Source organism: Hydra vulgaris, chromosome 06 (assembly GCF_038396675.1).
Source record: "Hydra vulgaris chromosome 06, alternate assembly HydraT2T_AEP".
NCBI classification, from domain to species: Eukaryota; Metazoa; Cnidaria; class Hydrozoa; order Anthoathecata; family Hydridae; genus Hydra; species Hydra vulgaris.
In genome coordinates, this window is record NC_088925.1 from 21,927,974 (window position 1) to 21,955,234 (window position 27,261).

General features: G+C 28.1%; 1 protein-coding gene across 5 annotated transcripts; it reads left to right on the forward strand.

Moving 5' to 3' along the window:
* Positions 1–41: 41 nt before the first annotated feature.
* LOC100198551 (death-associated protein kinase 2) lies at positions 42–25,572 on the forward strand. 5 transcript variants are annotated; one of them, XM_065799570.1, is made up of 8 exons: positions 42–159; positions 4,903–5,057; positions 15,923–16,265; positions 22,185–22,347; positions 24,696–24,930; positions 25,019–25,067; positions 25,141–25,209; positions 25,309–25,572. In XM_065799570.1, the coding sequence occupies exons 2-8, from the start codon at positions 5,014–5,016 to the stop codon at positions 25,432–25,434; spliced, it is 1,029 nt and encodes a 342-aa protein (XP_065655642.1). In that variant the 5' UTR covers positions 42–159; positions 4,903–5,013; the 3' UTR covers positions 25,435–25,572. The 5 variants fall into 5 exon arrangements, with proteins under 5 accessions (XP_065655642.1, XP_065655645.1, XP_065655646.1 ...); XM_065799573.1 differs by having other exon boundaries at positions 45–159; positions 4,906–5,057; XM_065799574.1 differs by lacking the exon at positions 42–159 and adding an exon at positions 2,420–2,439.
* The last annotated feature ends 1,689 nt before the right edge of the window (positions 25,573–27,261 follow it).

A 27,261-nucleotide genomic window follows, 5' to 3' on the forward strand; every position in this document is an offset into this window, starting at 1 on the left:
ATTTTTTAATAATAACTTTTTTAACAGAAATTTTACTAAAATTCTTTTATTTTTAGTTTTTAAATTTTAGTTTTTAGCTGTCACATAACTACTTTAGGATTACATAGCAAGCCAAGTTTTAGTCTTGTTTAAAACTATAACCTTTTAATTAAATACAAGGTGAGAAAACTTATGCTTTTGATATTAAAAGAATTATAACATTTTTAATATTAATGTATTATTTGAAACGATTTTATACTTATTAGAGAAAAGTACGCATTTCATTTACCTTTCATCTACAGGATTAAAATAAACAAAATAAAAAGTAATATTGTTCTTAACATAAAAACAAAATATAATAAGTATTGATTCTAAATAATATCTTAGGCTACTTCTGTTTATGTTAAACCTTATAAAATTTCATTACTAGCAATCTTTTGAATTGGTTTATAACCCTCAGGGATGCCGGAAGTTATAAAGGTTAGCAGGTTCAATTTGTTATAAAAGGTAAAAAAAGCAAATTAACGATAACAATATTCAAAAATAAATTCAGCTTAGGCAAAGGCGATTATATATTTTTGACGTCAATATATCACTAAAATTACATAAATAGACATTTTTTAATATTCGTTTTTTGTATATTAACGTTTAATTAACTTTTTTGCTCCCATTTTTTGAGCTGAAATATAAATATCTAGCACAAATATAATACATTTAAACAAAACAGTATGTTAATTTAGTGCAATCGTTATACCCACGATTCTGGCATCCCTGCAAGGCACCGAGTGCAAAGCACTTGCAGCACCTGTTCATTTCGGCAAATGCACAGGTGCTGCAAGTATTATTTTAATTTAAAAAAAAAGTTTTATTATAAAATATGTTATACCATAAAAAGTTATATTATTATAATATTGATTTGTTTTATTTGTCTTAAGAATGTTAAAATTGCTTTCTGTGTTATTAAGAATGCTTGGTTTATATTTATTGTTATTAAGAATAATTGAGACGATTTTATTGTTATTATGAACAAGAATAACTCTTATTCATTTATAATCTAATACTTGTAAAATAACATTGCGATTTGCAATGACTTTAACATAATAACAAAATAAAAATAAAAAAGTTAAATCTGAAAATAAACTTAAAGTTAAAAATATTATAAGTTTTGAATAAAGTTAGTATAAAAATGGGTAACAAAAAATGACAAAGTATATAAATTTTCTATCTGTCTTCTGGGTTGAGAATTTAAATAACAGTTTAAAATTAAGTTGGGATTGTTTGTGTGTTTAATAAAAGATATGCTATTATGAATAAGAACAATTTTTTAATATTAATTGACAATACTAACATTAATTCTTTAACTTTTATAAAAAATATTAATGATGTCAATAATTTGTCAAATAAGAATTATAAGGTTATTTTTAATTTTTGCATTGAAATCAATATTTATTATAAAAATTTAACAATTAATGTTATACAATTAATATTAAAAAAAAAACAATTTTATAAATTATGTGATTTAATTTTATAGGTTTATTCCAGGCCGGCACAACTCAGAAAAAAGTTACGAGTAAAACTGCCCGGTAATTACTAGGCAGTTTTACTCAAAAGTGTTACACGATTCAGGCGCAAACCAAAAGACGTGTATTTATAAATATACGTGTTTTTGGTTTGCGCCTGGATTGTGACAAACATGTGTCTATACAGATTTTAATTCCAAAAGTAAAACTAGATGTGCCTGCAGGGTTTATAAAACGTAAATAACGTAGACAACGCTTAGTTTATTGACATAAACAATAACAATAGTAAACTATTATAACAATTAAGAATCTCACCACATTTAAATATCAGGTAAAAAAGTTTTCCTCGCAAAAATAAACTACAAGTAAAATATTTTTTGATTTAAAAACAAATTTTAAAAGTTTTCAATGAAAAAAAGCTATAAAATATAAGGATTTCTTTTTCTTTATTTAATGTATATTAACAGACAATTATCTGTTAATATACATTAAATAAAGAAAATATGCAAGTAAATAAATCCTTGACATTTCCAAATTTTTTTTTTTTATATATATATAAAGAAAACTTATTAAAATAACAAGTTTTTTATATATGATTTTTACGCTTATGTTGTTTTTTATATATTTTATAAATAATTACCTAATTAATTGCGGTGGCCTATAACTCAACTAATTTTGAAATTTAATAAATCGTAAATTATGACGTATTTGATTTTCAACCGACAATTTTTGATTTTTATATTTACACATAATTAAAACATGTACTACTAATTATCCAATCTACTAAATCGTTGACCAATCTACTTGATCGTTGACCAATCTACTTGATCGTTGACCAATCTACTTGATTCGTTTTCCAATCAACTTGATCGTTGACGTCTTTTCAATCTAATGAATATTCAACCAATTGTATTTTCAATTTTATGACTACGTCATTCCGGTATGTTTTATATATATATATATATATATATATATATATATATATATATATATATATATATATATATATATATATATATATATATATATATATATATATATATATATTGTTGTTGATTTAATTACAAGCCAAATTTGATCAGCCGTGGCGGAGTGGTTGAAGCTGTGTCTTCAGAATCGAGAGGTATAAGGTTCAATGAATGCTTGGAAAACTTATTGATTGTATACAACCGATTTATAACGTTTTTGAAAACGAAAACGTCATGAATCGGTTGAAAATAAAAAGACTGTATTCGGTTGAAAACAATTAAACTAGTTTTCACTTTTTAGTAGATTTTAGTTGAACAACTAAGTATGTCGAGGTTTTTGTATGTCTATCTGACACGTTAACTGCTGTCTTTTATATTTATATGTTTTATAAAAAAAAATCATAACGAAAATACTTTTATCATTTTTTAGGCTGCCTGTATGTTTAAATATTATATCTTTATTATTATCTTTATTATGCACATTTTTATCTTTTTTATTATTATTTTTTTATGTCCAATAGATTTTGTTGTTGTTGTTGTTGTTGCTGCAATAGTTTGAAAAATATACAATAATTTTCTAAACGGTATACTCCGGCTAGAAATACTTGAATACTGTTACTTCTAATATATTAAATATGAGTTGTAGACAAAATTTCTCTTGAAATATAAACAATTTATTTTAAAAAACTACATGAAACCGACAAATTAACAACTTCCGTATGTGATTTCCGTGGTGACTTTCGTACGTGACTTCCGTGCGTTTAAGAAAAGTTTAAAGATGGGATTGCCAGACAGTACACTGACAACGCTTAAACATAAATATAGTTTTATTCTCAGCAATATTTTTTAGTTTCTACTGTTTTATTTGTAAAACTTTTGTAAATAACTAGTAGTATGAATCTATGTGTATATGTTTGCGTGTATTTGTGTAAATTTTTGCATACAGTAGAACTTGGGTTAAATTAAATAATCTATTTTAATTATTTAATTAAATAAAATAAATTGACAAAAAATAGATTTTTTGCAAGCAAAAATGATTAGTCTGTTAAGTTAACAGACTAATCATTTTTGCTTTTGTTAACAGTGTTAACGATAGATGTTAGAATTCTATAATAAAAAATATATATATATAAATATATATATATATATATATATATATATATATGTACATATATATATATATATATATATATATATATATATATATATATATATATATATAGTATACAACTATAAGTGATTTTTATGGGTAACGGATTTCTAGGTCAAGATGGGTTATCAGTACTTGGTTTGCAGGTTGGATAGGTAGTGAACATAACAATAAACGTTTTTTTTCAAATTCTCGGAATTCTTTCATCAAAATCCTGGGACTACAAATCATATTAATGTGCAGACAACAATCGCCTAAATCTTAAAACAAATAAATCAAAATCATTTTTGTAAAAACTAATGACACGATAAAAACATTTGTACTGTCAAGTTTTGCTCCGCCTTATCCACACTTTATTTTATACTATTTAATGCTATTGAATATATTATTCACATCATCTCTGAAAAGTTCTCAAAAGCTTTTAATGGGAAAATAAATGAATGGATTTTTATGACAATAAAAATTTCTATTAATCACCGTATCCTGTCGGTTTCTTCACCGTTTTTTAGAATCGAATTTTCTAACAAAATAAAAATGGATTAGTTAAGAATTTACGTCTGTTTAAAATCTCGTAAATAAAATAAGTATTTAAAATAAATACCGAGTAGAAAAATTTATTTAAACAAACTTTAACGAATTTACTTTTAAAAATTTAATTACTTATATAGATATATATATATATATATATATATATATATATATATATATATATATATATATATATATATATATATATATATATATATATATATTCAATATAGATTCAATTTAAAAAAAGTTGAAAAAAGCGGTATTTTTATGTTACTAGGAAACAACCGATTTTGAGTGAAAAAACATTTGCGAGAAATACGTTAATATTTTGTTTCGCCTAGCTCTTTTCAGTATATTCTAGTTTGTACAGCAGCAATTACATTAGAAATAAGGTCTGTTTTATTGTCTGTGGTTTTAAGATCTGTTTTACTGTCTTATTTTATAAGGTCTGTTTTATTGCAAGTTTAGTAGAAAACATTGACATAAGTAATTTATAAGTGTTTTCAATAGCATGTTCTGAGATAAATGTGCCATTTGCACAAACACAAGTGACGTTACGAATGGCAAACTACTATAGCACTGTGTTGTAAAGTTAATTTTTTTTGTTAATTTTTTGTTAACAAATTTTATGATATACCGTGCAACATTTATTGCAACGTAATGCTTTTTAAAGCACGTTAAATTTATTCTTTAATTTTTCACGAATTAACTTGACTTTTTTTTACTCTGAAATCCTTTTTTTTAATAACTTCAGCAGGTTTTACGAAGTAATCAACAACGTGGCTATTTAGCAATTTTAGCAATATACGACATACCAATATTACAAATATAGCAAAGCCGATAACTAATTCTCTTCTTACAAAGGATGTCTTTCGATGAAAAGTATGACTCTCTGGAAGAACTAGGAAAGTACGAAATTTCTATAAATTACATAAATATATATTTCAATACACTTTTTTTTACTACAGTTTCTTATTGTATTAAATTTAATTAGTTGACAATTTCAAGCAATAAACCATAGATTCAGGTTGAGGTAAAGAATTTTCTGTAGTACTATATCTTTTCAAAATGTAATTGAAAATATGAAAGCTGTAATTAAGAAATCACAATATGTAATTGAGAAACACAACATGTAAATAGGAAATGGTAATATGTAATTAAGAATACATAAATAGTAATTAAGAAATCGTAATATGTTAATGAGAATATATTATCTGTAATAGCGAATTCACAAATTTAGTTATACGTCATTATAAAATGTTTTCTGAAATTTTAATTTAAATAAGTTAATAATATCAATAAATGTTGTCAGGAAACTCGCAGAGAATCATTTAATGCAGATTCTTTTGCAAGAGTAGATGTTGGTTAGATGAAGAGTAGATGTTGGTTACATTCCGTAATCTTTTAAATGATTTGGTCATCGTAACTGACAATGCTCCATACTCGTTTGGAAAGGGTGTATAAAAATTATCCTGCTCAGTTGTAACGTTTAGAACCCTACAGTCCAATGTTAAACCTCGTAAAAAAACTTGGTCTAAAATTAAAAGTAACGTTTTAAATGCGATTCGTGTTCTATCTGCGTTTTTTTTTATTGATTATTGTTACTGAAAACCAACCTATAGGACCACCTTGACCAAATTAGGAACCAACCTTTAATTACAAGGCAAAAAAGCAACAAAATTAAAAAAAACAAAAAACTTTGTTCTGAGAACCTATTTTATAAACTTTTCCTAATTACAACTATTATGTTCTAAATTACATCTTATGATTTCTTATTTACAACTTTCATGTTCTCAATTACATCTTGAAAAGGTGTAGATAAAACCTATATTTAACATAGAAACTGTCTATATTAAATGTATATTTTATAGGATTAGTTGTTTCACAATGAGTATATATTTAAGTGTATATTAGTTAAATTAATTAAAGGGGATCAACGTTAGGTGTACAAACAATGATTTATTGAAACATTGATCTAACTTTTCTTTTTTAAAAGATCAAAGGAGTCGTCACCAAATTACATCACGCAAATAAGACCATTTTAGACCCATCTATGCCCCCTCCCTCTCTCATCACAATATCGTAACACTTTAGCACAAAACCAATAATCCCTTCTCCCCCCCCCCCCTCCTCTCCTCTAAAAGCGTAGCGTAATTTATGGACGACCCCTAAGTGAAAGTTTTTAGGCATAAATTTTGTAAGTGTGAGTTTTGCAAAGTGAAATAAATGTTATCAAATTTAAAAGAATCACAAAACATAACTAAAGTAAGAAAAATTACATAGTAATATAATATAATAGAAAGCTGTAGTAGTTCAAAAACTACAAGTGAAATTACCAGTAATTAATTTCACTTTAACAGCATATATATTGTGTAGCTATTCTAGGTAAATAATTTAAATTATAAATTACAAATCATGTAGCTCTAGATATTTAAAAATGCAAGTTTTGAATAAGTTCAAGCTTTCACTTTTGATGATAAAATCTGGTAGTAACTTTTATAATAATAATAATAATAATAATAATAACAACAACAACAATAATAGTAATAATAATAATAATAGTTGATATCATTATTAATTTAGTTTATCATTACGTTATTTTGGTAACTTATTTTAAAAAGGTTGTTAATTAGATAACCTCTATTTTTAAATGATTTTTACATTTCTCTTTCAACTCTATAAGCCTGAAACCTTTACAAACTATACAAATCGTACACCCAGATCAAGGGTGCCACAAGTCAAAAATTATGGGTTTTGAGTTATGAATGTCATTTGATAGTATGTTATGTGTCGTACATGGTGACAAAATACCACGAGTCTAAAACGAATGTTTACAAAATGACAGATACAAATGGCACTCTTAGATGGAAAAATATTAAAAACTTAAAACTTCAACCCTGGTTTTCTTAGTTTGACACTTTTTGAATTGTGGCACCCTTGATCTGGGTGTACAAAGTGTATTCAAAAATTTTATATAAAAATAGCAAAATTATCATGTTAATGCCAAGTTAAATTAATTAAAAAAAGTAACATAAAGGTATGTTACTTTTTTCAAATAATTTAGTTTTATGAATAGAATACAAATCCGCACCGGAGAACGTTAAAAAAAAAAAAAATTGGCGCACAAATTTTTAAAGCCTGATTAAATATTTTGATTGCCGGTTTTTTATTTATAATTTTATTATGCTCGATAACATTTTTATATACAATAACTTTTTTAGTCTCTGTTTTATGTCCAGCAAACATTGTTTTAGCGAATTTGCAGTTGATCTATATAGGCATTTTTTTTTTGAGGTTCATTGGAGTTTTGCTCATCGGTTATTTAGTGGACCATTAGCGGCATCCGCTATAAATGGTAAGCCGGTAATTTTTTAACATTTTAATGGTGACTAGTCATCGGCTATCCACTTTTGCGGCTGCCACTAATGTTCCTCTAGGTAACCGATGAACAAAACTACAACGCACTGTAGAAAATATACTAAAAAAATGTTTTTTGCTCAAATTTCAATTTATCTGCAGAAATTATACTTTAATTTTTTTAATGGTTTAATAGCTAATCTTTACTGTAATGAGATTTCAGCAAATTTTATGTAAAAAGATAATTTTTGAAGCCCGATTGTTTCATAATTTTGTAAATGTTCAATTGAAACTTATTTGCTTTATCACTTTAAAAGTTATTTTCTATAAAACTTTCAAAAAAACTTTATCCCAAAAAACATTTGTGTTGGTTTTTTGCTCATAACTTTTTTCCAAAACTAGCAAATTCAATTTTGAAAAGAGAATCTTGATCTTCATAAAGATTTCTAAAAAACAGCCTTTTTTGTTTAGTAAAATTTAATTTTAGTTTTAGGAGTTTTGAAGTTGATTTTTTAGAAGAAAAAAACTTTTTTTTTACGAGGGTAAGAATTTTGAGGTTTGCTAAGGCAATATATCTTAAGCAGTGTATATTAAATGCGTACATAAAAAGCTGTCTATGATAAAAAATTTCATTTTTCTAATTGATTTTTTGCTTTGGTGTCTATAAAATTGATTTATTAAAAATCAGCCGCGGATACGTGCGACTTCCAAAATTATAGATAAAAAAGTGTTAAAAGTCAGAAAACAGAAAACCACTTTTTATCGTGGTTTCAGACGATATCTGTTTATAACAATAGTTTTGCGTAAATTATTTTGTCAATTTTTTATTGAGAATTAATTTTGATGGACATGCATTTTATTATTGGTATTATTATTGGTTGTTATGAAATATACTCTTTAGGGTCATCTATAATTAATAAATTATAGATGGCCGTAAAGAGTATACTCCACGACAAATGAACATTTTATAAACTCTTGAACATATTCATGTGGATGTTGAAATATATGTAAATTAATTAATTACACGCAACAATTAAAAAATCAAACTAATAAAGCAACAAAGCCTAATATAAGTAAAATGTTTGTTAAAAAGTTTAAAAAGTACGTGTTTGTTTAATGTCTAAGTTTAGCCGAAAGCTCGTATAAATGTTTTTTTATATATAAATAATTTTAATATGAATATATATTTTCCAATTAAATAAGTAATTCATGTATTTATTGCTGTTTCGAATACTTTCAAAGTTTTTTCATATAATTAAAAAGAAAATGTTTAGTTAAAAATAAAAACGACAGTTTTGAAGTTTTTGATTTTTATTTACAAATTTTATATTTAAATTTTTCTTATATAAAAAATATTTCCTAAGAAGCGTCATATACTACTTTACATTTGTGCGAAATTTCAACACTTAATCTTTAGTAATAAAAAAGTTATTGATTTTTGATCCAAAACAGACCTTTATTTTCCACAGTGCAGCGGTCCGCTCAAAATCTAATGTAGGTCTACTGAAATTCCGCTATAGCATGTTTGCTGGATGGTTACTTTAAATAAGCTACAAAATTTTGATTTTGATATATATATATATATATATATATATATATATATATATATATATATATATATATATATATATATATATATATACAGTATCGGACAAAACGAGTGCAACCAAATAATGCTAATTTAGTTTAGTTATATAAAAGTGCTGCATTTTTTCAATTTAGAGAAATAACTATGTAACTGTTTAGAGACAAAGCTCTTCAAGTTTTATTCATCACAAAGTTCATTATTTGTACACGAAAATTAATAAATTAATCAAAAGTATTAAAAAAAGTTGATTTCCTTCTGGACAAAACAAGTGCAACTCGACAAAATGTTGACCAAGCTGTATTTCGCTATCAATATTTCGTGGCGAATCCTTTGTTATCGATCACAGCCTTGCATCTTCGAGGCATAGATTCAATCAGATGATTAATGAAACTTTGTGGAATCGCTGCCCAGGCCTTTTGGATCTGTTCAAAAAGTTGATCCTTATTACGAACACCTTCACGATTAATTCTGCGGTTGACGATCTTCCACAGGTTCTCGATAGGGTTGAGATCCGGAGATTGAGGCGGCCAATCCATCAGTGATAGGTGGTTGTCTTGAAACCACTGCTTGACTACTTTTGCAGTGTGTTTCGGATCGTTGTCTTGCTGAAAAACCCATTTTATTGGCATATTCCATTCAGCATGAGGTAACATAACATCTTTCAGGATATTTTTATACATAAAACGGTCCATTATTCCATTGTTTCGATGTATTGGTCCTGACCGTTAGCAGAAAAACACCCCCAGAACATTACATTGCCTCCACCATGCTTCAAGGTCTTATGGCAGTAACGTAAATCGAGGCGTTTTCCGGCCGGTCGACGTACACGGCAAATGGCATTGCTCCCAATGATGTTGAACTTTCTGCACATTCCAGTCAATATGAGATGTAGCAAACAGGAGTCTTTTCTTCTGGTTTTTTAGTGAAATCAGCGGTTTCTTTGCAGGGCGTCGAGAAAACAATCCGGCTTCAACAGAACGTCGTCTGATTGTTCGGTCCGATACAGGCAGCTCTAATTGCTTTTGAATCTCGACTGATGATATCCGGGGATCCTTCTTGACAGATCTGACGATCATAGAATCCTCTCTAGAAGTGGTGGAACGCGGTCTTCCACCTTTGTTATCTGCTGCCAACTTCCCCGTAGAACGATATTTGGAACATAGTCTTGATACGGTCCATTTTTTCACGCGATATTTATCACAAATACTTTTTTGTGACATTCCACTTACGTAATCGCCAATAATTTGCTTTCTTAGTTCCAATCCAAGACTGTCGGGAGCCATTTTTGCACTTGAAGTCATAAAATAATAAAAATAAATAATCACGCTTCTCAAGGCTTACCGTGTTACATTTACCTAGTGATGATACAATAATGCTCTGTGGAACACAACGTCTTGGTTGGATGTGGACTGTATTGATGTAATGAAACAATTGTTGTATTTCACTTCTTGTATTGATGTTCTTCGATAAAACACTTTGATAAAACTCACTTCGATAAACTGTCTTGATAATACTGACTGATTGACTTCCATATACTGACTGAATTACATGCCGATTTACATGTCTCTTATATAGTAAAATGAACCTGTGTGAACCTGTTCTGGAAGATTCTAGATGCTTCTTTTCGATGCTTCTGGAAGCTTCTGGATGCGTCTGGATGCGTCTGGATGCTTCTGAATGTTTCTGGATATTTCTGGATGCTACTGGATGCTTCTTCTGGAAACTTCTGGAAGCTTCTGCATGCTTCTGGAAACTTCTGGATACATCCTTTAATTATTAAAAAACTTCCGTGACGTTGACACGGACCAGACTTAAGAAAATGAAATAAACCAAAAAAGTTGCACTTGTTTTGTCCGCTGCAAAATGGCACTTGTCAACGAAATTCTACCTGTGTGCTGTCACCTGTCAGCTGATTGCTCATGTCATGGCATGCTATGACTCCAGACTCCTGAACTGTTCGCTGTGGTAGTATAGTTCGTTTCGTTTTTGAGACATGTAAAATTAGGAACACTTTTTAGCATTGTTCGATGTTGGTTGCAAATGTTTTGTCCAATACTGTATATATATATATATATATATATATATATATATATATATAGGTATATATATATATATATATATATATATATATATATATATATATATATATGTATGTATTTATATATATATATATATATATATATATATATATGTATATATATATATATATATATGTATATATATATATATATATATATATATATATATATTTATATATAGGGTAGATTAGGCTAATATGAGCACCTTTGTAATATGAGCATACTTAACGATTTCTTATAAATAAGCTGTGAAGTTAAAGTTGCTTCGTATTTTTCGAATCGACTTTTTGTGGTGATAAAAGGAATCAGTACAATTAGCGTAAATTTATATGCAGTAATTAGCGGCTATCATCTAATTAAAACGCTGTCAAATTTCTTGCGTTGTTTCTATGCATTGAAAAACAATGCATAAGAACATTTAGTTTTGACTTTATTTAAAGATGCCATTTTTGTGTAATATGAGCATGCTCAAATTACCCAGTGTTTTTCATTGAAATTACCTAGTTTAAAGTCCTAAAATAGCAGTTTTAATTGCTTTTTAAATAAAAACAAAACATAGTAAAAAATCTTAACCTTTTAACAATATTTAATATTTTTATGTAACTTAAATTCAAAAAATTTGAATTTTTATCGTTTAAAGATTTGAGTTTAAATTTTTAAATAAAATTGGACTGATTTTTGTTTGCTGAAAACATAGCAGTATTGTTTCAAGAAAAAGTGGCTTAAAATTTGATCTTTTAGTGATAAGTTTTGTTAATAACAAATCATTTTATTCCAAAAATTAGTTCTAATTGTCAAGTTGGTGTTTTTTACCTAACTAATGTTGTTTTTTTTTGAGCTAATTTAAAGTGCTCATATTACCAAGTCTGGTCTGGGTAATATGAGCACTTTTGCTACTTTAAAAAAAAACCTTTTTTAAAAAAATTTTCGGGTGCCCAAATATAATTGCACCTAAGTGGATCGTGAGTAGGGATCTATAAAAATTCTATATTCGCAAAATTTTGGATCCAGCTCAATTATTTTTGAAAATATTCCAATTTTTGCGTAAGGTGCTCATATTAACCTAATCTATCCTATATATATATATATATATATATATATATATATATATATATATATATATATATATATATATATATATATATATATATATATATATATATATATATATATATATATATATATATATATATGTATATTAGGGGGTTGATTTTTTACAACTTTACATGGGTATAGTGCCAAAATCTGACATTCTACATGAGATTACCAATTGCAAAAGTTTTACTGACTAAAGTTTCAAAAATGTCCCCCGTAAGTAAAAAAATATAACGTAAAAACCTACAAATTAACAGAAAAATAGCAATTTATTTTTACAAAACTTTCTGTTCAATAAAATATACAAAGATCAATTGTTTGTGCAATTTAAAAGTTGTTGTGCAAAATAAATCTGAAGTTCATCTTGTCAATATCTTTTGCATAAATTTCTTGCATAATTTCAATGGCTCTTTCCGCACAGATATTAGATCTCTGAATTCCTTGTATGCGACTGGGCTCCTGGGACCAAAATGTTCTCAAGGTTTTCATGGCTGTAGTTGAAGTTATTGCTTGCTCTAAATTGTTAAAATTATGTTCTGAGTATTGCATGTCAGAAAACCATATATCAGACCATGCCGATGTAATGAAGTCACAAACCATGCGAAGTTGATTATTATTCGACTCATTTAAAATATATGCCAGAAGAGCATAGATTGCTTTTGAATTCCATCTGGCATTGTTCAATGATGGCAGTGTTTTGAATTTTATAGCTGGATAGCTACCATTCACCTTCATGTATCGGTAACTTTGTACCAACTCAAACAAAAAGTCCATATTATCTCTCCATTTATTAGTCTTTACTTTACAAATTTTTTCACCTTGCTTAAAGTTTGATTTTAAATTTTCATAGTTTTTTTGCAGGTTTACAATAAATTTGTAATGTATTTCTGGTGATGAGCTTTTTCCTTCATCTAAAATTTCATTCATGGAATGGTTCAAAATTGTGTCTAACACATGATGCTGACAACCAATAAATTGAACTGGTTCAAGATTTTTTCTTTCAAGTTCTCCTTGAAGTTGGCTTACAACTCCATTTTTACTTCCAGTAATAACACTTGTGGTATCAGATATTATAACTTTAATACTACTCCATAGTTGAAATTTATCTAGCACTTCAGCTATTCCACTGTAAATACTATTAGCTTTACCATCACCCAGTTTCAAAATGGCTAACTTGACCTCCTTTTCTGCATTTTTTAAAACCAAGACTTGATACTCAATCCCGGAAATTCTTTTACCATCAAAATGCAACACCCAATCATCATTTTTTAAATGATTAATCATATGCTTTTCCATTTTTTGAGCTTCTGACATTGTAGCTCTATAAACCCCAGATTTGGATGGTGCTTGCACATTAACACCACATTCAGATAAATTTTTGCAAACTTCTGTTGATCTCTTAATACTTAGTTTTGACTTCTTAACTAAGTTAACAGCAACAGTGGTGTTCTCATATTTTCTCTTTGTTTTTTGGCCTGGCGGATTATAATCAGAATCTTGCTCATCATCTTGTTCATTGTCTCCTTTATTGTCATCACTGACCTCTACTGTACCTGTTTCAGCTATAATAGTTCTCTTCTTGCCAGCTTTAGATGGATGTACTTTAACAATTTTTGATGTGCAATAACCAGCTTGACCATCAGTTTTCACCTGTAATATATAAAATTCTTTATCTTCATTGCTAAGCCAGTTACCATTCACTTTGGTTATATCAAATAAATAATCCCACTTTTCTTCAAAACATTGTTTGGATTTTTGAACAGAATGATATTTCTTAATAAGAATTCCTACTTTTTTTGTTATAGACCTTTCATTAATTTTTGGTAAACTCAGTTTAGTCCATAAATCAGATAATTCTGCGCCAACCATTTTACATCTGGAATACACTGACTTCTCTAAATTTGATAAGTAATTACACTGACCAATAACAGAATAAGCTTTTGGCATTTTATTCAGCTATCTCGGAGCTTATTCTGAACATTCTGATATATAAAGTAAATTGAAGTAATTTTAAGTTACATGCAAAATTAAAATGAAATCTAGTAAACACAAAAAATCACCTTGATTGGAACACGTTTATCTTGACTGCTAATGACAATAATTCAATCTTATGCTTGCAGAAATTGATAACATCGGATGTATTCAAACATTGTATACTCAAACTTATATACTTATATGTTTGTTTATTTGTATCACGCTACACCAATGATATTGTAATTATTATAATTACAATATCTTTGTGCTACACATTAAAAATTGTTAAAAAACATTTACAATTTACAGTTACAATTTACAGTTAAACATTTGCAATTTTTTATTTTCATATTACAATTTCATATTTATGGGTGACATTTTTGCAATCAAATGTCTTAAGGTATACATTTTTATAAATAAATATAAAAATGTCAGCTTTTAAAAATATACCCATTGATTTTTAAAAATCAATTTGATTTTTAAAAATCAACCCCCTAATGTATATGTGTATATATATATATATATATATATATATATATATATATATATATATATATATATATATATATATATATATATATGTATATATATATATATATATATATATATTTATATATATATATATATATATATATATATATATGTATATATATATATATATATATATATATATATATATATATATATACACATATACATATATATGTATATATATATATATATATATATATATATATATATATATATATATATATATATATATATATATATATATATATATATATATATATATATATATATATATATATATATATATATATATATATATACAGTGTTTTAAAAAAAAGCATGTTTATTTTATTTATTTTTTGCGGTTTTTATTTAAAAAAATTTCGCATCATAATTTTGTACTGGGTAATAGTATATATACAACTATAGTTTTTGTATAGTATATATACTACTACGCAGTACAAAATTAAGATATGTACCCAGCAAACATGCTTTAGTGGCTTTTCAGTGGACCTATAAAGGCATTTTGAGCGGACCGCTGTAGTTTTGCTCATCGGTTACTTAGGGAACCATTAGTGGCAGCCGCCAAAAGTGGATAGCCAATGACTAGCCACTATTAAAATGTCAGAAAATTATCGGCTTGCCATTTATAGCGGCTGCCACTAATGGTCCACCAAGAAACTGATGAGCAAAACTCTAATGAACTGCTAAAAAATGCTTACATAGGTCCACTGCAAACCCACTAAAATAATGTTTGCTGGGTACCCAGAACAAAACTACTATCCAACTACTTAGTGGATTTGCAGCGGACCAAAATAGACATTTTGAGCGGTTCGTTAGAGTTTTGCACATCGGTTACTTTACGGACCATTAGTGGCACCTGTTATAAGTGGCCAGCCGATAACTTTCTAACATATGATGTAATGGCTAGTCATTGGCTAGTCACTTTAGGCAGCTACCACTAATGTTCCACTTAGCAACCGATGAGCAAAACTATAGTAGGCCGCTCATAACGTCTATATCGGTCCACTAAAATTCCGCAACATCAAAAACAATTACTACTACTACTACTACTACTACTACTACTACTACTACTACTACTACTACTACTACTACAACTACTACTACTATTACTACTACAATTAAAACTAAAATTAAAAGTTTTTATTTAGAGGTGCATTTGGAATAGTTAAAAAATGCAGAAACAAAATGTCAGGTCAACTTGTAGCTGCAAAATTTGTTCGAAAAACTCAAAAATCCAAAATGGAATTCTCAAGGGAAGTTGATATAATGAATAAACTGTGTCACAATAAAATAATACAGTTCATTGAGTCATTTGAGACCGAAAAATATCTCATAATAGTTATGGAGTTAGTTGATGGGAAAGAACTATTCGAAAAGGTACTGGAGGATGACTTTCAGCTTTCTGAAAAAAAGGTTGCCGAGTGTATACGACAGATTTTAATTGCTTTGAATCACATGCATGAGAAAAATATTGTTCATCTTGATTTAAAAGTAAAAATTTTTTTATTATTACTGTTTTTTTATTTGCTACTTTGAAAAGTATTTGTTTCAGAATGATAATTTAAAGATTATGAATTATTATTTGTTTGAATTATTATTAAATTTAAACAAACGCATCTTAAATATCTAATAATATCCAAAACGATACCTGTTTTAAGCATATAAACACAAAAAAGATTCGTTGATTAGCTGTGATGACTATCAACAAACTTTTAGATTAAAATTTTAAAAAGTATATCGATATATGTTATACCTAAAATATATCCTTTAATTCGTGTTTGAGAATTAGTTCTCTAAAATATTCGGATATTAGTTTTAAAGTTTTATTTATTATTTAATTTCCATATAAATTAATTTTTATTGTTTCAATTTAAATTTTATTTAAGAAATTCGATCGTGTTTTTTTTTCATGTCAATAAAATTGAATAATTTATCTTTTTATCCTTCTAAAATAGAATTAAAGCGTAAAAGTTAAAATTAACGGAAAGAAAATTTTCCATCAAAGTATATAAAAAAATTTTTGAAGTATTTCTTGACAAAAGATTGTCGTGCTGACGTTAGTTGGATCTATAAAAAAAACACTCGCACAAGTTAATAATATACTTTCTTTATTTTGTCACTATATAAGTATTAGTATTAGTTTCTGCTGTAACTGGTTTTGCTATCAGTGAGTGTGATTTTATACACACTTTGACAGCTGAGTCTCGTGATGGTTTGACTCCCATCGATCGAGTTTTGCTTTAAATGAATTAATTGAAATAGCTTTGACAACAGTTTCTGGTAGTGCATCCTAGTAACTTGCAGCTCGATTAAGTAAAATGTTTTCTCTATATTTATGTTTCGAAAACTCTTTTGAATATTATAGGATATAACCATGAGTACAATTTGATTTAAAGGAATGATTTTCTGTAAATTCAATTTTATCGTAACCATTGAAATTTTATACAGTTGTATATTGTCACCTCGTTGTCTTCTTTTAACAAGTGAGGGCATTCTAAGACAAGCAAGTCGATCTTCATAGCATAATTTACTGATTTGAGATATTAATTTAGCGGCTCGACGCTGTACTTTTTCTAAAACGACAATATCTTGTTTTTGATAAGAAGCCCATACGGGTACAGCAAACTCAAGAAGTGGACGGATAAAAGAAAGATATAGAGATTTTAGCAGTTCTGCATCAAATTGAACAAACGATTTCTTTATAATGCCCAGCATGCAATTTGCTTTGCTTGTACTCGATAATACCTGATTTTTCCATTTCAAGTTATCTGAAAAAATCACTCCTAGATCTCTTTCAGAATCCGATGTATTGAGCTTACAACTATTTTTATAAAATGGATATCGCTTATTTTTAAAGCCATAGTGCATAACTAAACACTTTTTAATATTAAAATTAAGTAACCAGTCTTGTGTCCAAGCATATGTAGAGTTCAAATCGCATTGTAGTTTATTATGTAACTCATCAGAAGAACTAATGGACATGATTTTGGTGTGATCAGCATACAATTTTGAAATATTTTTTAGAGACTCAAGAAGATCATTTATATAGAGTATAAACAGTAGCGGACCCAATACTGAGCCTTGAGGAACTCCACTGTACACCTCGGCCCAAGTTGAAACATAATCTCCCATAACGACTCTCTGCCTTCTATTAGACAAGAAAGCTTGAAACCAATTAAGTGCCAGGTCACTAATACCATATACTTTAAGTTTTGAGATAAGCCTTTGATGTGGAACAATATCAAATGCTTTTGCAAAATCAAGTAAAACTACATCAACAGGAATTCCTTGATCAACGTTTCTTGTAATATAATCTAGAGTTTCAAGTAAATTGGTCATGCATGACCTGTTTTTAACAAATCCGTGCTGTTCATTAGCTATAATATTATTTTCGTGAAGATATTTTTCTAACTTGTTTTTTATTATTCTTTGAAGTATTTTAAAAGTAATACAAGGGAGTGCAGTTATATTTGCTGAATTAAATTGATTCGGTAGTTGACTTTTTTTATTGACTCCATAAAAATTAGTGTGAGAGGAAGAGCAAAAGCAGTAGCACAGTTTTTCAAGATACATGGATGTAACTTGTCAACTCCATATGCTTTGTTTTGATCAAGATTTTTAAGCCTTTCAAGAACATCAACATAATGAATATCTTCAGGAATTAAATTAAAGTTGGTATCATTTATTCTCGTTTTAAAAAATGGAATGCAATTTTTACTCTCTTTTACAAAAATGTTTTGGAAGTTTATATTTAGTAGATCAGTAATTTTTTGTGGATCTTGAGTTATTTCACCACTTGGTTGCCTCAGTGCTTTTATAGAGTCTTTTACATATTGTTGAGAATTTATATATCTATATAATAATTTTGGGTTCCTTTTAGCTTTATCAACAATCATTAACTCATACTTTCGTCTTGCTATGGAAATTTCAGTTGAAATTTTTTTTGACAATTGTTTATAATTGCTACAAAGATTTGAGTTTTTCCATTTACTTGAACAATTTATGTATCCCAAATTCTGCTTTCTTCTAATGAGTGAGATTAGGTCTTTGTTTAGCCACATATTCCTTGATGATGAATTTACAAATGAGGTATTTATAGGTACATATAAGTTACATGCCTCTTCAGTATAATAAATTAACTCGTCATACATTTCTTGAACACTTTTGGTATAAAAACGCTGATGCCAATCAACATTTTTAAGGAAATCTCCAATACTATTATAATCTGCTTTTCTATATACAAATTTATTTTCCTCTGTAAATACAGTCTTTGTTTTATTTTTAAAAATAAAATCAAAACAAGTATCAAATGACCTCTGGTTATGTTTCCTAAAACACATTTTCTATCGATGGCACTTATATTTGCTGACTGAGTGGTGAATATTAAATCTAAAATGTTTACGGCAAATTTATTTGTTGTTTGAAATGTTGGTAAATTTACATGCTGATATAAGTAATTATCATTTATTATTCGATAGAAATCATGCTCAATGCATGATGGTCTTTTAATAGAGTTTATAAATCCATTGGACCAACTTATCTCAGGAAAATTAAAATCTCCAACTATAATTAGATCTTTAAAACCTTTAAGGTCAACATATTCTCTTGCAGTTTTAAATACATTTTCAATATCCGTCATATCCATGAAGTCATAAGGTCTATAAATACATCCAAAGAGATATTTATCATGGCCAAACTGGACAACAGCCCAGACATGCTCTATTTGACTCAATGTAAATGCATTGTCGTTAAGTTTATATGAAATTATTTTGGAATCAATATAAATACATACACCTCCACCTCAACGACCATCACATCTGTCTTTTTTATATAAACAATAACCATCCAAATTGCGGAGAGAATTAGGTTTGAACCATGTTTCAGTAATGCTTATAATTGTAGGATTGTAAGCAGCAACTACTATTTTAAACTCATCAAATTTGTTGTCAAGAGATGTGGCATTTAGGAACATGCAATTTATTTTTTCAATATTACTCATAGATAACAGACGATTAGCCTGACTGCATAAATTCGATTGGTTTCTTTTTAAATTTTTGGATCTGATTTCCACGGATACTATACCAAAAGGGATCCGTCTCCTTAAGGGCATTATTAAGTTTATTTCGTTCTGTTCTGAGTATAAAATCCTGTTGACGTTCAGCATCTGTTAAATTTGGAGATATGTAGATATTTTTAAAACTTCGAAGCAATTTTAATTTTTTGGATGAAGTTAGTATTTTGTTTCGTAGATTGGAATCAGCCAAGTTAACCAACAACGGACCTGGCTTGTCGGAAATTTTACTTCTTAATCGTCTCACATTTTTAAAATTTATGTCTTGAACTCCAATTTCTGTAAATATTTCCAACACTTTCGCTTTAATTTCAACTACTTTATCGTCTAAAGAAACTTTATCGGATTCTGACCCTCCATAAATAATAATATATTTAGCTCTCTTTTTACGTTCATTTAATTCACTTATAGTAGAATTTGCTACTATAAGTTGATCGTTTGGTTTTTTAACTTGTTTCCCTGATTTTTGAACTTGAATTCAATCATTTGTGCTTGACTAAAGAGCTAGCTTGTGCAATGTGAAATTTTATTTGATTTATTAATCCTACATTAACTACTTTATTTGACTCTAAAAGTTGCAAGCGTTCATATTTTTGTTTTTCGTTCTTCTCTTTATTGTTTATTCTATCAGAAAGTGATAACAGAAACTGTGAAATTTTGCCACACCACTCATGCAATATTTTGGAGGTTGCTGAATGGTTTCCTTGTCCAACGGCTGGCCAATTTTCCATTATTTGATGTAGGAGAACTACCACCCTTTACAGTGGATTACCTCCTGGTCAAGAATAATTTGTATATCTTATTACACAGGGACTAAAAAGTTTCAGTATGCACTTTTTTCCGTTGTCTGTATTTCTAATGTAGCAAAAATATTACGATCTAAAATCTTAGATTTGTTTATTATATTTTTTTATTCTTTTCTTATTGTTATTGCTGTATTGTGTGGGGGCAAAAAAATAACTACCTGCTAAGTTTAAAAAAATGTTGATTGATTGTATGTTTGAGTCTTTTGATTTATTAGTAATAATGAACTTATCTAATGCTAACTTTTAAAAAAAAAATTGTTATTTAAAAAGGTAATTTATTAAATATAATAATTAATAATAGTTAATATAAAAATTAATTAATGTAAAACAAAAAAAGGGTTAAAAGGTAGTCAGCTCGAGAATTTACTACAAGAAAAATGTTAGAAAGCCAATTTTACATTTCCATGCAAATTTTTTAAAGTTTTGGTGGAGCTTTAATAAAGAATAGAATTTTCTTTATTCAAATTCTTTCCACCCAGTTAAAAAAAATGAATTTAAAAAGCTACCCAGTTCATTAAATGAACGTGAACTACCTAATAACGCTGCTAGATAGCTGGATATAAATTACATGTATTATCTAGTGATCTGAAAAAAAAAAAAATAGCATATTGGAGAAAAGCTGGTATTTTCATATTAAGAGTAGACCTTTACTAAATGTAATGTTTTTGCTGTTTTTTGGGACTTTTTTTTGATTTTCGTCTTAAAATTCTAATATTGCACATTAGGAAAAAAAAATAACTTTAAGTGGCCAGCCGATAACTTTTGAGCGTGTGAAATAGTGACAGTCATCGGCTAGCCATTTTTTGCGACTAATGATCACTAATGGTCCGCTTAGTAATTGATGGGCAAACTAACGATCCCCAGTAGTTTTGCCCATCGGTAACTTAGTGGATCATTAGTCGCAGCGGCAAAAATTGGCTAGCCGATAACTAGCCACTATTAAAATGTCGGAAAAATATCGGCTTGCCATTTGTAGCGGTTGTCACAAATGGTCCACTAAGAAACCGATGAGCGAAACTCCAATGAACCGCATAAAAATGCCTATATATATACATAAGTCCACTGCAAAGCCACAAAAATAGCGGTTGCTGGGTCACTGGAAATTACGTAACTAGATGTTACAAAACAGGCATTTTGAGAGGTCCACTGTAGCTTTGCTCATAGTTTACTCAGTAGATCATTAGTGGTAGATGCCAAAAGTCGCTAGTCAATTACTAAAAAAAAGTCCACTAAAAAATGTTTGCTAAGGTGGACCGCCTAAAAAGCTTATATAGGTCCGATGAAAATCCGATATAGAATGTTTACTAGGATATTTTTATAGTTACTATAATAAAGGTATTATTAAGAGTAAATTAATAATACCAATACTTTAATAGTATTAGTATTATTAATGTACCTATAATAGTGGTGTCCAGAAGATTCGGATCTCTCACCCCATTGCCCCATCTTCACCTTATACTTTTAGAAACTAAAAAAATGATAATAAAATACAATGATTTTATTTTTACTTAATAGAGCTTTTGAATTTTTTAGCCTGAAAATATACTTTGCTATGACTCAAAAATTCAATTGACTATTCAAAATGCTGACAATATAAATACCAGTGAAGAAGTAAAAATAATTGATTTTGGATCATCTCGTGAGCTTCGAAAAGGCATACAAGAATCTGTGTTATGCGGGACACCTGAATACGTAGGTAAAACTTGGTTAAACTTAATCTTTTTTTTAACTTCTTTTTTTTTTCCTTTAAATTTATTTGTTGTTTGTTAAAATAATAATAAAGTAATTACAATGATTCAAAAATTTGCGAGTGCGAGAAGAAAACAAGTTGCTATTCGTTTACGCAGTAGTATTGTAACAGCCTATTAAAATTTGATTTGCAACCTGTTAACTTAATTTTTAAGATTAACAAAATTTTTTGACATTTTAATACAAACGAATTTTTAAAGTTTTTTTTTTACTCCTACTCATCTTTCTTGAAAACAAGTTGCTTCAGAAGATTACGTAATAAACAGGTTACCAGTTATTAGTAATCTACATCAAGTCGCTGTTTTCTACCAAACACCTGATAAAAACACACACCTCTAGCACTAACTAAAGCACATAAGTGCATTTGTCTTTTATGGGCCAAGGACGACATACATGTGATTGGCTTTGTTACTACTGAATTAAATGCTAAAGAATATAGAAATTTTTTAGATGATCATTTGAAGGGTATTTCACAAAAATTTGGAAACATAAATTTTATTTTCGAGCAAGATAATGCTTCAACTCATAAATCATGGTCAAAACCCATGTTTCATAAGTAATAAAATTTAATTATTGGAATTGCCAGCTCTCTCACCCGATTTAAATCCCATCAAAAACATATAGGGCATCTTAGCAAGACGTGTTTATGCAAAAGGGGAACAATATTCAAATGTCGATGAATTGAAAAAAGTAATTGCAAATGTTTGGAAGAATATATCACTAGCTGATCTTAGAAAACATTCGGAAAGTATGTCAAATCGAACATCTGAGGTCATTCAGAATTGCGGCAATAAAATAATGTATTAATAATAAACTTAAAATAAGATACAACACATCATCAAATTTTATTGAACAACATTAAATTGAGGTTATAATATTTCACCATCATTTTTTTAAAATTTTCAAATCAATTAATGAAATGAAACCAGACTGTGATACAAACGAAATATTATTCAAGTTAGATGCTAATTAGTTGAATAATTTAGTAATGATGATTTATTTTTGTAAAAACGCATAATGTGGAAATACATCCATTAGATTTTCAGCTGACAAAAGATTGAGATATGAGGGATTTTTTCTACCCGAATTTCGATAATGAAAAACTTGGAAATTTTACAATTCCTAATCTTAAAAAATAAATGGAAACTGTCACAACTACCATCGTGCAGTTGTGACAGCTTCCATTTGAAGAGTCACGGGAAAAAACGGTAGAGTCACATTTAAAAAGTTTTGAGAAATTATATATTAATCATTTATAAAAGTTTTCATATAAAGCATAGAAGTAAATAAGAAAAAATTATTTCTCGATTAATTCATCGGAAGTTTACATTTTTAATAAAATATTTGTAACTTTGATTGAAAATTTTTTTTCCTAACTTTTTTTTCCTAACTTTTTTTTCCTAACTTTTTTCCTAACTTCCTAACCTTTATGCAAAGACTTTTATAAAAGACTTTTATAAATATATACTTTCTCAAAACTTTTTAAATGTGACTCATAAAATTGTAATTAAGAAAATAAAATCATTATTAAATTTCGTAAAAAAAAAGTCCAATCAGTGTTTTCGCGCGCAATTGTTACGCGATATGCATAATCTAAATAAATTCCTTCAAGTCGGTTGGAGACTAATCAAATACTGCTAACTCAATGTCTTGAGGGTTTAATATTTCTTTATGTTTAATGTTTATTTTTCGAAGATTTGATGTTTCTTTTTGTAATTATGATTTAAAAAAAAGTTATTCTTTTCAATTCAATGACATTTAAAAATATTAATGGGTGATCGATAACAGGTCAAAGTGTTTATTACATTTTTTAGATTTTCCGCACTAATAAAATTTCATAAGAAAGGCGCAACTTTAAACACTTTTGAAACTTTTTTTTTAAAAATCAATATTTTATTGATAATAAAATAGTTCCAAACTGAAAGAACTAGAGAGAAACAGAAATTAAAGAGGAAGATATTAACAATGGTGTTCTTCAAGTTTAAAAAAATGTTCGAAGCTACGCCATGCTGGGGCAGCTTTGAACATTTTTATGTATGTTAAAAACGTAAGAATACTGATTTTATTATTGAAAATCGCACAAACACTGCAATTTCATTGCTTTATTATTGTTTTAACTATTTAGAAGAAAAAAAAAATGATTAAAATCAATAAAATATTGATTTTTAAAAAAAAAGTTTCAAAAGTGTTTAAAGTTGCGCCTTTCTCCCCTACATTTTGTTTGCTTTTTTATAAATAGTTTTAAATTATATTAACTAAAGTTACTTTTTATTATTATTATTTTTTTAATAACAGCTCCTGAGGTGATTGCGTATGATCCGATATCTTTAAAAACAGATATATGGTCTGTAGGAGTGATAACATATGTCTTATTAAGTGGCAATTCGCCTTTTTTGGGCGATACCGATATTGAAACTATGTCTAATGTGACTGAAGGTAAAATTGATTTTGAAGAAGATTGTGATTCTTTTGAGAGCGTTACTGAGGATGCTAAACAGTTTATTAAAGATTGTTTAAAGATTGACCCCCGGTACGGTTAAAATATTTTTTATTAAATTTTATTTTTAACATTTTATTAATTAAGAACTTTTTATTGTTTAAATATTTTCTTTTTTAAGCAAAAGGATTTCAGTGAGTGAAGCATTAAATCATAAATGGCTAACAATGGTCAGATATGTTCTATACTAATTTATTTGTCCCCTTATGTAAAACAATATCTGATAAACAAGTTTTAATTTAGGAAACTAACAATGAATCGATACGTAATTTAGAAAAATTAAAAACTTACGTCGCAAAAAGAAAATGGAAGGTTTGAAATTTTGTTTTTTCATATATATATTTAAATATTATTGCCATTTTATTGTTTTACTGTAATACGTTTTGCAATTGATGTTTTATTTTACGACAGGGTGTAATACATGCTGTCAGAGCAGTCGGAAGGTTTGCGGCTAAATCAACTTTACCAGAATCTCATTTAGCTGAGTCTCAATGTATTCAAACTTTATGTAATCGTATTGTGGAGCAGGTTTTGTAAATTGCAAAGCACTTTTTATCTATATCTAATGCTTAACAAGACGCACTTTGGAATTTGCCACCTACTTTTTATTGAAATAATGACATTCAAAGATTTTTTTGTAAATCTTATATTTTAGAACTTACCAAATTACTTTAATTTCAGTTTAAAATTATTTAACACCAATAATTTATTTAATAAATTATTTGTATAAAATATTTTATTTACTTACACCATGAGTGAAATACATAATGGGTATAAGATAACAGGCTTTATTTAAATCAAACCTTTTTTTGTAAGTACAAATGAAAAACATAATACTTGCTTAAAATTTTACTTTAAGTTTACTTCATCTTTGCACTTCGTCTTTGCAATTCATCTTTGCACTTCATCTTTACTTTATCATTAACTTTTTAATACTAAAGTATTATAGGTAAAGTTATTAAAGTATTATCCCATTGTTTTTGAGCGGTTCATCGGAGTTTTGCTCATCGGTTACTTAGTGAACCATTATTGGCAGCCGCTAAAATTGGCCAGCCGATTACGTTCCGACATGTTAATAGTGGCTGGTCAACAGCTAGCCACTTTTGGCGGCTGCCACTAATGGGCCACTAAGTAACCGATGAGCAAAACTACAGTGAAGTGCTCAAAATGCCGATATATAGGCATTTTGGACCTATATCCCATCAAACATTGTTTGAATGGATTTGAAGTGGACCTATATAGGCATTTTTTAACGGTTTATTGGAGTTTTGCTCATCGGTTACTTAGTGGACCACTAGTGGCAGCCGCTATAAATGGCACGCCAATAATTTTCCGGTATGTTAAAAGCGGCTAGTCATTGGCTAGCCACTTTTGGCGGCTAAATGACTTAAATATAAAAAAGTTTTTTATTAAAACCAACAGCAACTATAAATGTTTCAACAATCTTTTAATCTATTTATTTTTAATTAATAAAACAATTATTTTAATTTTAAGTCAATTTTGTGTTCTTTTCAAGCGAGATTTGTAAGCAATACAATAATGCTTTTCCTCCATAAAAGTATTTTATAAGTTCAAAATAATTTCTTTTGCCCTGAATGACAAAAAATATACTTAAATCGTTGAGAAAAAGACAGACATTTTCAAATCAAACTAGTTATAAAGATTAAACAAATTTATGAAAAGCTTACGGCATAGAAGCTCCTAATCTAACGAGTTACAATAGGACATAAAAAATCAAAATGAAAAAAAGTCACGAGTGAAGTGCCTCAAGGATTCGTGTTAGATCTTTTACTCTTCGTAATATACATAAATAACCTACCAGACAACATTTCTAACTATATACAACTTTTCTAACTACATAAAACAGGCAGACAATAAATTATGACAGCTATAAATTACTTGTGAGCTATTTTTATAAAACGACATCGATAAAGCCGTAGAATTTACTAATACCTGGCCCATGTTCTTTAATTTCGAAAAATGTAAGGTTATGCATTGAGCCGTAAATAAAAATAAATAAACAAACATAAGTTATACGATTCTAGGACAAGAGGGATTTCACCATTTGTGAGATTGTAACACAATTAAGGCGTATTTGTGTCTGATGAATTAAAATTAAAATCACAAGTAGATACAGCTTCTGAAAAAAGCAAACTGGAAACTAGGTGCGCTAGAGAGACTCAACTTTTTTGAGCACCATTGAATGTGCTTTCCAGCAACAGCAGCAAACTGAAATCGGACGGCATTTTCAAATCTCAATTACACCAGTCATTTACAATTTAGGTATACAATTTAAAGTATGCCCAAATAGAATTTAAACTCGTCGGAATTGCAGGACCTGGCTAAAACTTTATATTTTATACT